General features: G+C 44.0%; 1 protein-coding gene across 1 annotated transcript in view; it reads left to right on the top strand.

The window, feature by feature from the left end:
• The first annotated feature begins 8,822 nt into the window (after window positions 1-8,822).
• The window catches only part of LOC126188667 (transmembrane channel-like protein), a 100,283-nt gene continuing 95,504 nt past the window's right edge, over window positions 8,823-13,601 (top strand). The window contains exons 1-2 of the mRNA XM_049930272.1: window positions 8,823-8,863; window positions 12,851-13,076. Coding sequence (XP_049786229.1) covers window positions 8,823-8,863; window positions 12,851-13,076 — 267 coding nt within the window. The remainder of the gene's footprint in view (window positions 8,864-12,850; window positions 13,077-13,601) is intronic.

Genomic DNA, 13,601 nt, shown 5'->3' with positions numbered 1-13,601 from the left:
GAATTTGAAAGAGAGTATTCCAGTCAACATTGTCAAAAGCTTTCTCTAAGTCTATAAATGTTAGAAAAATAGATTTGTCTTCTCTTAATCTGCTAACATAAGTAGTAGGGTCAGTATTGCCTCAGATGTTCCAACATTTCTACTGAATCCAAACCGACCTCAGGGATAATGAGGTCGGTTTCTACCAGTTTTTCCATTCGTCTGTAAAGAATTCGCGTCTGAGGGTATTTTGCCTGTAATCGGCCTTAACACTGTTTCTTCTTGTTTTCCAATGACCTGTGATTTATGAGACATTTTGTGCATCTCTGTGACTTTCACCACCGGATTTCCGGCTTCAACCGGCCACGTCACCCAGCAGATGTCTTGTCCACGTCATTCGACGTCCGCAGACGCCTACCTTCCTGTATCTGAACGGAAAGGCGTCCAGCTGTCTCCTACACCCTTCCGACGGACGTCTCATCTGGCAAATATCTACATCTTCATCTACATCCTTACTCTGTAATTCACAATTAAGTGCCCAGCATAGGGTGCATCTAACCACCTTCAAGATATTTCTCTACAGTTCCCCTCTCAAACGGCGCGCCTAAAAATCGAGCATTAAAATCTTTCTGCGCGAGTATGATTTCTCTTATTATGATGATCATTTCGCCTTATTTAGGTGGCCACCAACACATTATTTTCGCAATCGGAGGAGAAAATTTGTGACTGAAATTTCACGAGAAGATCAGTCACATAAAAAACGCCTTTGCTTTAATGATTACCACCCCGTTTCACGGATCATGTCTGTGACAGTCTCTCCCCTTTTTCGCTATAATAGAAAACGAACTTCCCTTTGAACTACTCCGATATCCACTGCCAGTTCAAAAGAGGGTGGGCAGGCGTGGTGTAAGCAGTCTCTTTAGTAGACCTATCACATTTTCTAAGAGTTGTTCTACTAAATCGCAGTCCTTAGTTCATTTTTATTTATGCATGTGATAGTTCCAATTTAAGTTGTTCGTAACTGTAATCCGTTAGTATTTAGTTGAATTTACAGCCTTCAGATTTGTGTGATTTATCGTGTAACCGAACTTCGGTGGATTCTTTTTAGTACTCGTGTGGATGACTTCGTACTTTTTATTACTTAAACTCTATTGCCACTTTTCGCACCCTACAGATATTTTGTCTAAATCACTTTCAGTTGATTTTGATCATCTGCTGATTTTGCAAGACGGTAAATGATGTCATCATCTGCAAAAAAATCTAAGATAGATGCTCAGATTGACAACCGTCGGGATCAGCAGAACTTCCTCAGGGGACGTTACAGATCGCTTTTGTTTGATTCGATGACGTTCCGTCAATTACTACGAACTGTGACCTTTCTGACAGGAAGTCACGAATCCAGTCACTCAACTGAGGCGATACTCCATAGGCACGCAATTTTATTACTATTCGCTTGTGAGAAAGGCTGTCAAAAGCCTTCTGGAAACATAAAAATATGGAATCAATTTGGCATCCCCTGTCGATAGCACTCTTTACTTCGTGAGAGTAAAAAACTAGTTTAAAAAAAAAAAAAAAAAAAAAAGAACGATATTTCTGGATCCTTGCCGACTGCTTCTCAATAAATTGTTTACTTCGAGATAATTCACAATGTCTGAACACAAAATATGTTGCAAAATCCTACTGCAAATGAATGTTAGTGATACGGGTCTGTAATTCAGCTGATTGCTCCTCTTTCCTGTCTTGTTAAGTTCTTTCCCTCTAACAAGTCTCCAACTAATGTCCTCAGCAACAGATCGAGTAGCATTATTAACGCAAATTTTCGTTTCTGGATACCCTGATGAATCAGAATATTGTGACCAATGTCCCCTGGGAGACTGAATCTCGGCTGGTGACGTTGTGGACACGTGTCGCCGTAAGGAAAGTATACTTCAGGAGCACAGACAAACAATATGGGCTACAAATGAGAAATTCGACTGACATATGCGCCTCTGGCAAAGGAGAGAGTGTTATATAGGAATCTGGGAATGACCATCTCCGAAACGATGAGGCTGGTCCACTGTTCGTATGCGAGGTCGTGAACATCTGTGGAAAGTGGATGAAAGATAGTGAAAAACAAATAAGGGACAAGGTGTTGTTGGATGCCCATGTCTCTTCACAAGAACGCCGAGGTAGAAAATTTGACCGCTCTCTAAAGAAGATAGGCTGCGATCTGTGGTAGATCTGACGACAGAATACAATGCTGGTATAGACACAAGTATATCGGGGCACATCGTTCAGCGACATTGTTGAGTATGGGACCCTGCAGCAGACGAACCTCACGTATTCCCTTGTTGACGCAACGACATCGTCAATTAAAATTGAGGGGTTTATTACAAAAAGCGAACAAGTCCAAAAGTGAACTTTTTGCGCTTTGAATTTGTTCAGGCAAAAGCCACACAGATTCAGAGCCATTCCATTTAAAAATCTTGCTCTTCTACAAAGGAGCATACTAGTCTTTGTCGGACAAGTCGAGTATGCGTAGGTTCCCTATACTCATCTTTCTGGACTGATGACCAAGCACGACATTCAGAGGAAGCGTCCTGGGCTGCATTTTCCTACAAATTGAGAACTGATGGTAAGGATATACGAGTTTGTAAAGTAGTATTCCTTAGCTTTCATGGAAAACAAAGCACACACCTATATGTTCGTAGGCTTTCACGGCCGGTGTCACGTTGGATAAAATAATTTGGGGTATTAGGCCACATCATTGTAAATACTAAAAGAGCTAAAGTGCCGACGTTCCGATCGACGTCCTTCAATCCTCTACAGAGCGCCCTGAGGAAGACCGCAGCAAGTCGGTCGAAACGTTGGCACTTTAGCTGTTTTAGTATTTACAATGACGCGGCCCAATACTCAAAATTATTTTATTCAAGCACCGACGGTACATAGTATCGCAACGAATTGGTTGGTTCAAATGGCTCTGAGCACTATGGGACTTAACATCTGAGGTCATCAGTCCCCTAGAACTAAGAACTACTTAAACCGAACTAACCTAAGGACAGCACACACATCCATGCCCGAGGCAGGATTCGAACCTGCGACCGTAGCGGTCGCGCGGTTCCAGACTGAAGCGCCTAGAACCTCTCGGTCACTCCGTCCGGCTGCAACGTATTGCCAGTCTCCAAAAGATATGAGAGTATCCCATAACAAAAAACCAATAAAGATACCAGAACCGACTGTTCAGTTGACTGGATGTCATATAAAGTACCTTGAAGCGAGGCAGTCACACTTTTCTCTGCGTGATAACTCAAATCGGAAATACGTGCCAGAGAATTTGACCATAAGTGATACGTATCTTGAATATTTACACAAGTACCATATTAATCTTCCCTATAAAAGCTACGGGACATTCTACGAAACTTTCAATATACATTTTGGACATCCAAGGTCCGATACATGTACTATGCGTGAGCCACTGAACAGCAAAATAGAAGCTGAGGAAAGAGATTTTGAGAAGAGTCAGTAGCGCAAAAGACATCCGACTTGAAAAGATCAGAAGCTTTTGTAAACATGAAACCAAACTATATCCCAAAAGCAAAAAAAAAAAAAAGGCTGAACAGTTGTATTTCATTCAATTATATGCAAAACTTGCCCCTAATAGACTTGCACTCAAAGGCCATTTACCATGAAAGACATTTATAATACAATGTTTTTGGGATTCACAGTCTGGCAGATGACTGTTACAGTTTGCAGCTTTATCTTGAACATGAAGGAAGGAAAGGTTCTAATGAGGTCACATTCATGATTTTGAACTACATAGACAACATTCCATTAGAAAATCGAAGAGATTAGCTTGGTCTGCTTAGTGATGGGGTGTTCTAGGCAGAACAAGAAAAGATCATGGCTCAGTTCTTGTACAGTCAATTGCACATTTCGAAGATCTGCGAAAGGATGACATATTTGTTTGCAGATCGAGGACACGGTTATTTACCAAGTGATCAACACTTCCCTTCCATACGGTATAAGAAGCTGATGACAAAGACTGCAGAAACTGCTGAAACTTGCATTAGGAAAATAGTTGGAGTCCGTACATTATCTCTTCCATTCCAACTGAAAATAATGAAACTTCATGATTTCGTATAGATAAAGGTGCTAGTTAGCCATTCTATTCGAAAACGCCTAAAGCTGCACTCAAACTGTAACAAGTGCGAATGATTCACAATGAAATGGAAGATAGTATTTGTGTCTCGTTGCAAAACCCTTACTTTGGCCGTGGGAGAAGGCGTATCATAGTTAAGAGAAGGCCTACTACAAAATATACTATTTTGGATCTAGATTAGTTGTACGACAAAACACATGTATTCAGTCAGCTAAAGCCAGAGATGTTTATAATTTAATGCCGTAACTGAAAGATGATAACAAAACCTTCTACGAATACATCCTTAATGGTACCTCAGACGAATATTATAACGGAGAGAAGGACGTGAAAATTGGTACTGATGATAGCAGTGATGGTTGCGAGGATGAAAAATAACTAATAATGGGACCGCCAGGAACAACTAAAACTCTATTTTCAGTTCATTGTAAAGAAAACAATGTCTTGTGATCATTGGTACAAAATTCGAGACAGCATTTTGAAAGCACAAAAAATTAGTCCAGTGAAAAATATTAGAGATTTATCTTCTTAATTTTCTACAAATATCGAACAAGACCAAAGAAAAGAATTCTCCTTAAGAATTTACTATAAACAGGGTACACAAAACTGAATATTAGTGAAAAAGATGCTCCTATTTAACATGCTTTGAACATCATTTGGTTGCTTTTCGTGGTTCAGCTCAAATGGTGAGAAGTACTTTTTGATTTCTGAAAAGTGACAATTTTGGACTTGGTCAATAAAAAACTGCCGACGTTTCGGTCACTGTTGCAAGTGATTTACTGCAGGGTATTATTGTTTAAACAAAAACACCCTGAAGAAGGGTCTCTTGCAACAGTCACCGAAGCATCGGTAGTTTTACATATTGACAATGCGGTCACAAACCCAGAAAAATTTTGTTTAGTGTAGCCATAACGCGGAAGCCTACGTTTGTAATTTTGGACTTGTCCAGTTTTTGTAATAAACACCGAAACTGCAGTGGACACTGGATTATCAAGACTGGATTATGATTCAATGGAAACGCTTTGACTGATCGGATGAGTCACGTTTCTTGTCGCACCAGGTCGATGGTCGTGGCCGGGGCCGCCGTCGTAGAGGTGAACGGCTGCTTGCAACACCCACCGTCCAAGGACGGAGGCCGGTGAGGGCGGCATTACACTATGTGGAACATACACCTGTGCTTTCACGGGATCTATGGTGGTAGTCGAAGGTACCATGACTGCTGTAGTAGTGTTTGCTAGCGATGCTGTTATAGTGACTCTTACGTGGGCAGTACTCTACTATCGCCTCGGTTTTCTGCGAGCGACGAGTCAGGCACACACTGAAATTCTTGCGTAACAGAAAAAAAATTGAGAGCTTTTAAATGTTTTACAACAACCCACGATGCTCTGCCTCTAAAAGTTTTAAGATTTTTTACTTTTCTAAAATAATAGTCGGACTTGTGGTGAATGGCCAGAGGTCTTGCTAACAACAGTAATTATTCCAATACCAAAGAAATGAGGAAACAAGAAATGCGGTAAACACAGGACAGTTAGCCTCATATCAGATGCAGCGAAAATTATGTTAAGGATCTACATCTGCATGGATACTCTGCAAATCACACTTAAGCGCCTGGCAGAGGCTTCATTGAAATTGTATTATGATGATCGTTTCTCTCTCTGTAGGTCGACGTCAACAAAATATTTTTGCATTCGGAGGAGAAAGTTGGTGATAGAAATTTCGTGAGAAGATTCCGCCGCAACGAAAACCGCCTTTGTTTTAATGGTGTCTCATGACACTTTCTCCCCTGTCTCGTGATAATACAAAACTTGCTGCTCTTCTTTGAATTCTCTCGATGTACTCAGTAAATGCTATCTGGTAAGGACCCCACACAGCGCAGTACTCCAAAAGAGGACCGACAAGCGTAGTGCTGGCAGTCCCTTTAGTAGCTCTGTTACATTTTCTAAATGTTCGGCCAGTAAGACGCAGTCTTTGGTTTGCCTTCCCACAACATTTCCTATGTGTTCTTTCAAACTTAAATTGCTCGTTATTGTAATTCCTAGGTATTTAGTTGAATTAACGGCGAAGGAATTTCGAAAGTTTGTGTTTAGCAACTCTTGTTTTCGCAGCACTGTCGACGATAGTATTCCCATTGCTATCACTCAGGGAAGGCATTGACTGTTTCTTGCCGCTAACATACCTTGCATACGACCGGAATCTCTTTGGATTTTCTGCCAGGTTTTGAGATAAAGCATCGTTGTGGAAGAATCATTAATAAAAGACTAGAAAAGGTAATGAAAGAGAATCTGGGTGAAGAAGAATTTGTTTTTCGACAGAATGCAGGCACAGGAGATGAAACATGACATTTTGGGGGAGAGGTTTAATGAAAAGGGACGATTTTTGGAAGGGTGGTTACTGGAAAGGGAAGAAATCTATACAGGGGAACACTTTCAATTATTTATTGCACAAGAATTAAACATTGTACAGATGTCATAAATACTGCATTTTGAAGAGAAACTCTGAAAGTTTTTTTATGAACATTCGATACGCGAACCACGAGTGACCCGGCAGACGTCAATACGGTAATCGAATTCTTGCCATACCCGTCCCAGCATGGCATCGTCGACTGTGGCAGTCGCTTCCTGCATTCTCTCCCGGAGCCCTGCTACATCACGTGGTGGAGGCGGTACATACACCAGAACGTTAATGTGTCCCCACAGAAAAAAGTCACATGGAGTGAGATCTGGTGATCGGGGAGGCCATTTCATGAAACAGCTGTCCCCTTATGCAGCACAGCCGATCCATCCATGCGGCAGCTCCGTGTTCAGGTACCCACGAACTTCACGATGAAAAAGGGGTGGAGCCCCATCCTGTTGAAAGATGAAGTCAGATTGCATTTGATGCATCAGCCATTGCTGCAACATGCCCAGGTAGGAATACCCAGTGACAGTGATCTGGGCGAAGTGCTATCGCACCTGAACTCGCCATGTTTGCGACTAGGGCTGACTATCGGCAAATTACCAAACTACGCTGTGGCGGTATACATGAAAAAAAAAACTTCACCCTGTATATGTGTTTTATAGACTTGAAAAATGCTTTAGATAATGGGGTTTGAGATGAGATTGCAACCACGTATAATGAGGGATAAGAGAGTAGGCTGGAAAACCAGACGACTTGTAGAATCATTGTACTTTAATCAAAAAGCATCTATGAAAGTGAGAGGAGAAAGTACCAACTGGATGTAGCTAGAAAAACGAGTAAGACAATGCTGTTTCCTATCTTTTTCCATCTTTACTTAGGGAATGTGATTTACCAACGTCCACTAGATAACAAGAAGGTAAAAACTGAAGGCAGAAAGATATGGTGTCTGAGGTTTGCAGTCGACAGATCCTTATAGCAACGGGCCAAAAAGAATTGCAGATATAGACGAAGCTATTGAAGCTAAAGGAAAGATTCATGGAATAAAAGTAAATACAAATAATACGAAAGTAAAGCACTGGGAGAAAATAAAATGGGGAAGTATTAGAACATGTGCAATGCCTTAAGTACCTCGGAAGCAGGATACAAACGGACAGAAAGAGCCGCATAGAAACTAAAACCAGGATGGCAGAGGACAAAGAGGTATTTTGAAAGAAAAAAATTATTTTCTGCAGCAATATGAACAAAGATTCAAGGAAAACCCGCCAGTGTGGCCGAGCGGTTCTAGCGCTTTGGTCCGGAACCGCGCGACCGCTACGGTCGCAGATTCGAATCCTGCCTTTGGCATGGCTGTTTGTGACGTCCTCAGATTAGTTAGGTTTAAGTAGTTCTGAGTTCTAGGGGAATGATGACCTCAGATGTTAAGTACCATAGTGCTCAGAGCCATTTGAACCATTTAAGACTAATAAAATCTTTTGTATGAAGTGTGCTCCTGTATGGTACTGGAACGTGGATACTTAGGAAGAAACTTAGAGGAGGGCTGGAGGCTTTTGAAATGTGAATACGACGGATTATGAAAGAGTACAGTGCATAGATAGAGTGAAACATAAAGAGCTACTGAGAAGAGTAAGAGAGCAAAGACTGTGTAATAAAATCGAAGGAAAGAAGCTGGATTGAAGGCTTATAAAAGCACTCTTAGAAGGGTATGTTGAGGGAAAGAGGAGGCGAGGGAGGAAGAGGTTCCAGGTCATGAATTATGTGATCGACGGCAGCACATACACCGGCATTAAAGGCAGCAAAGTATCGCACTGAAAGGAGACGCAAAACCTGCTAATAAAGCGCAGAAAACTGATGATGATGAGTCAGACTTAATGGACACCCCGCATTTCCCAAGGACGTGCAACTGTACTGTATAAATCTGCGTAGAGATCTATTACAGATATATCAGGCCTACCTTCAAACGTTGGACTACAACAACATACGCTTTTTACCTGAGACGTCGCGTCAGTTCGAATGGACACAATGGTTTCCGTCTAGGAGAATAGAGCACTCAAAGCCACGCCTTCCACATTACCTCTACACTGAAGAGATACCAGGAAGCAGGGAGACACCGAGTCGATGTGACAGCCGGCAGAAAGCCCCTCTACCTGCCTCGGGGGCAGTAAAAGCCGTGCGGCGCCATAAAACGGCTGCGTCTCGTGGCTGCCATGGAGACGCAAACGGCGTCGCTTTTCCGCCGAGAACGGCGCGCGCTCCAGCGGAGCGCTAAATGTGACGTCGCGGCGCTGGCGGCCGGCGCGGTTCGTTACGCGAAATGAATGCCGCCGCCGTGCGGCTGTCGGAAGCGGGTAGGGGGTTGGCGGTAACAGCGGCCGTCACCCCTGCTCGCCGTCTCCAAAGGACGCGCCGGCGGCCGCTTCCGTGTTCTTTGGAAGGGCTCTGTCGCCGAGCTCCACCGGCGTAGAGCTTTACCGTGTAGCTCAGCTTCCACAGCCACACGGAGACACCGTATTCTTGCGTTCTCTATTGCACACTAATCAATAACCAGTGCAACCGATATGTGGGTCACAGATGGCAGTTCCATGTGTTTCAACACCCAACTCCAGATCTCACTTGCGTCCTCAGTTTATACAAACTCCTGAGCTCCGTAACTCACTTACCTCTCTGAGTGCCACCTAATGACATTTTGCAAAATGGACAGGTTAGTGTGTCCAGTGCAGTCCGCACCCTGTCGGTAAATACTGTAACTTTTTGTGTGAGGGGAAGGGCCTTTCTAAACTGAAGCCTACATTCACATTGCTGGTAAATATTAAGCGAGACCCGTCACTGCGCAAAATTGCATGGTGACCATTCAGAAAGATCTGTCACTTCTTTGGTTATTCTCTAAAAAGAACTCTGCCGAAAATGCAGCGATTTATTTTCGCCCGGTTTGTTAACTTACAGAGAAGAGTCACGAATGGAGAATATTGAGCAAAATCTATACATTTCTCTTGTTGCCATGTTAAAATTTGCTTCTTTTACCAAAACTCAGCGGAGTTTACAGAGTCTCATATCATTAGTTGCGTAGACGCAATTGCGAGGGAATTCTGAAAGAGGGTTTATTAAGTGAGGACCTGATAAAAAGTAAGGTCAGCATCTTATGAAAAAGCACATTCTTTGTACAGAAGCTGGCCGCTGTGGCCGAGCGGTTCTAGGCGCTTCCGTCTGGAACAGCGCGACCGCTACGGTCGCAGGTTCGAATCTTGCCTCGGGCATGGATGTGTGTGACGTCCTTAGGTTAGTTAGGTTTAAGTAGTTCTACGTTCTAGGGGACTGATGACCTCAGCAGTTAAGTCCCATAGTGCTCAGAGCCATTTGAATTTTTTCGGTACAGAATGAACGTGTAATGACTTCACTTATGTTGTTCCAAAAACCCACCGCATTTCTCGTTGCACCAGCTATCGATGGCACTCAAAAATTACAGTTTTTCATTGGAAAAGTCTGTAGTTAGTGTATTAGTGTCGAGGTCCGGTGTGCCTGCCAGTCTGTGGATGGTTTTTAAGGCGGTTTTCCATCTGCCTCGGCGAATCCTAAAGCTCTGGAACGAATTCAACCAAATATGTTACACATATTACTTACGATCTGGAAGAAATACTGTGGGGGTGATAAAGACCAGTCTCCGATTGGGTTGGCGGTGATGAATAGAGAAAGGGGGGGGGGGAGAAGATGGACAGAGAGAAGAAAGGAAGAAATGGGCAGAGAAAGGGAAGAAAAGTAGATGGACAAAGAGAGTGGCGAAGAAAAGGTGGGCAAAGTAGTGGGGATGAGGAAGTGGATACGGAAATGGAGAGGAGTAATAGGATAGAGAAAGGGGGAGAAGGAGAGAAAGGGAAGAGGATCACGTGGACAGAGAGAGGACACAGGAGATGATGAACAGCGTGAGGGACAGGACGAGACGGACGGGGGAGGGGGTGGGAAAGACGTGGAGAGAGAGAGAGGGAAGAAGGACAAGGAAGGGGAGGAGGAGATGGAATTAAGATGGGAGGAGGAGGAGATGGACAGAGGGATGGATCAAATGGACAGAGGAAGGAGGAGCAGATTGACAGATTAGGGAAGGATGGGGGGGGGGGGAGAAGATCAGATAGACAGAGGATCTGTACATCTTATCCTTCCCTCTGTGGTAAGAGTTTGGCATAAACACATGTCCGAGCAACGTCGGGCACTCCACTAATATATACATCAAACTTGCCCTTTTATGAAATATTTGCGTAAGATATAATCACTTGTTCCGAAAATACATCTAGAAGTAGCGGTCTCAATAAATACGTACAGTTTCATTCACAGCCAGAACACTAGTAACTCGCTTGTATTAAATGTTTTAGTATCGTGTTAATTTATTGCCTTTTAAATGAGACACAACACCGATAACAACTGTGTTCATTAAGCTAATCGGCTCAAATGAAAAACAACAGCACGGTGATAAATATCTTTGACGTTGATAACGAGACGCCAGGTGGATAGATAACACAGTTACTCGTTAAAGTAGCTGGTAGAAGAAGAACTTCCAAGGTTTTGAAATGTGGTGCTACAGCGAATTGTGTCGAAGATTTGTGAAGTGCGAAAAAAAGATTAGGCGATTGAAAGATTCAGAGGAAAAACATCATCATAAGAAGGAGTGGCACCATACGAGCATATAGGCCCTCCCAGTAAGGTGGCGTAAGGCCGTCGCATAGAACGGAGATATGTCGAAAAATAGAGTTTTGTATCCAAAAGAGTGGGGAATAATATGGTGTATTGGCGTCATGAATAAAACCAATCTGTTTTCGGAAAAAATTGTTGAATCACTTATTTAACGTCCCTCGTATAGTGGGCGAGCAGGGGCAGAAACTACACTACTGGCCATTAAAATTGCTACACCACGAAGATGACGTGCTACAGACGCGAAAGTTAACCGACAGGAAGAAGATGCTGTAATATGCAAATGATAGCTTCTCAGAGCATTCACAAAAGGTTGGCGCCGGTGGCGACACCTGCAACGTGCTGACATGAGGAAAGTTTCCAACTGATTTCTCATACACAAACAGTAATTGACTGGTGTTGCCTGGTGAAACGTTGTTGTGATGCCTCGAGTAAGGAGGAGTAATGCGTACCATCACGTTTCCGACTTTCATAAAGGTCGGATTATAGCCTATTACGGTTGCGGTTAGTCGTAACGTGACATTGCTGCTCGCGTTGGTCGAGATCCAATGACTGTTAGCAGAATATGGAATCGGTGGGTTCAGGAGGGTAATACGGAACGCCGTGCTGGATCCCAACGGCCTCGTATCACTAGCAGTCGAGATGACAGGCATCTTATCCGCATGGCTGAAACGGATCGTGCAGCCACGTCTCGATCCCTGAGTCAACAGATGGGGACCTTTGCAAGACAACAACCATCTGCACGAACAGTTCGACGACGTTTGCAGTAGCATGGACTATCAGCTGGGAGACCATGGCTGCGGTTACCCTTGACGCTGCATCACAGACAGGAGCGCCTGCGATGGTGTACTCAACGACGAACCTGGGTGCACGAATGGCAAAACGTCATTTTTTCGGATGAATCCAGGTTCTGTTTACAGCATCATGATGGTCGCATGGTGTTTGGCGACATCACGGTGAACGCACATTAGAAGCGTGTATTCGTCATCGCCATAATGGCGTATCACCCGGCGTGATGGTATGGGGTTACGCGTCTCGGTCACCTCTTGTTCGCATTGATGGCACTTTGAACAGTGGACGTTAGAATCCAGATGTGTTACGACCCGTGTCTCTACTCTTCATTCGATCCCTGCGAAACCTTACATCTGAGCAGGATAATTCACGACCGCATGTAGCTGGTCCTGTACGGGCCCTTCTGGATACAGAAAATATTCGACCGCTGCCCTGGCGAGCACATTCTCCAGATCTCTCACCAATTGAAAACGTCTGGTCAATGGTGGCCGAGCAACTGGCTCGTCACAATACGACAGTCACTACTCTTGATGAACTGTGGTATCGTGTTGAAGATGCATGTACCTGTACACGCCATCCATGCTCTGTTTGACTCTATTCCCAAGTGTATCAAGGCCGTTTTTACGGCCAGAGGTGGTTGTTCTGGGTACTGATTTATCAGGATTTATGTAAAGAAATTGCGTGAAAATGTAATCACATGTCAGCTCTAGTATAATATATTAGTCCAATGAATACCCGTTTATCATCTGCATTTCTTCTTGGTGTAGCAAATTTAATGGCCAGTAGTGTAAGGAAGTGAGGCTGCTCCCTGAAGTCCACACTGGATACGTGCCTGCAAAAGTAGATAGTTCGCCTGCGTTTCTCACCCGACAGGACGGCCATCTCGGTGGAGGAGTGCATCACGCAGGAGCAGATCGTGGAGCGGCTGCGGCTGCACAAAGAGGTGCTGAGCAGCGTGAAGCAGCAGCCGTGGGGCATGCGGCGCAAGCTGCGGCTGGTCAAGCAGGCCAAGGCGTACGTGAAGCAGCACGAGGGCGAGCTGCGGGAGCGGCGCACCACGCGCCACCTACTCTCCAGGTGCCACCTGCTCGTCATCAAGGTGAGCGCCGCGTCTTCTGGAAGTACAGCGCTGGCGAGCGAGGCGGGCAACGAACGCCGCCTGATGCCGAACAAGCTGGAAGGTAGTTGTGAAGGTGTAAAAACTGTCTAAAGCAAAGATCGCATAAATATTTCATTATTTACAAACAAGCGGTTTCGGCAGGCTTCGCTGTCATCTTCAGGTTTTTAAAAATTTATGTTATAAAATTTGTTCATTTTGAATTGAACCTCACGCCAAGTTATCAAGCAGATAGAACGTAGCACATAACGTAAAAGTTTGTCATAAATAGCCGCGCGGGATTAGCCGAGCGGTCTCGGGCGCTGCAGTCATGGCCTGTGCAGCTGATCCCGGCGGAGGTTCGAGTCCTCCCTCGGGCATGGGTGTGTGTGTTTGTCCTTAAGATAATTTAGGTTACGTAGTGTGTAAGCTTAGGGACTGATGACCTTAGCAGTTAAGTACCATAAGATTTCACACACGTTTGAATTCTTTTGTCATAAATAAAACATTTAAAATCAAGAAGCACCT

This window comes from Schistocerca cancellata, chromosome 5 (assembly GCF_023864275.1).
Source record: "Schistocerca cancellata isolate TAMUIC-IGC-003103 chromosome 5, iqSchCanc2.1, whole genome shotgun sequence".
NCBI classification, from domain to species: Eukaryota; Metazoa; Arthropoda; class Insecta; order Orthoptera; family Acrididae; genus Schistocerca; species Schistocerca cancellata.
Note: the sequence above shows the minus strand (reverse complement) of the source record. Positions and strands in the feature narration are given on the sequence as shown.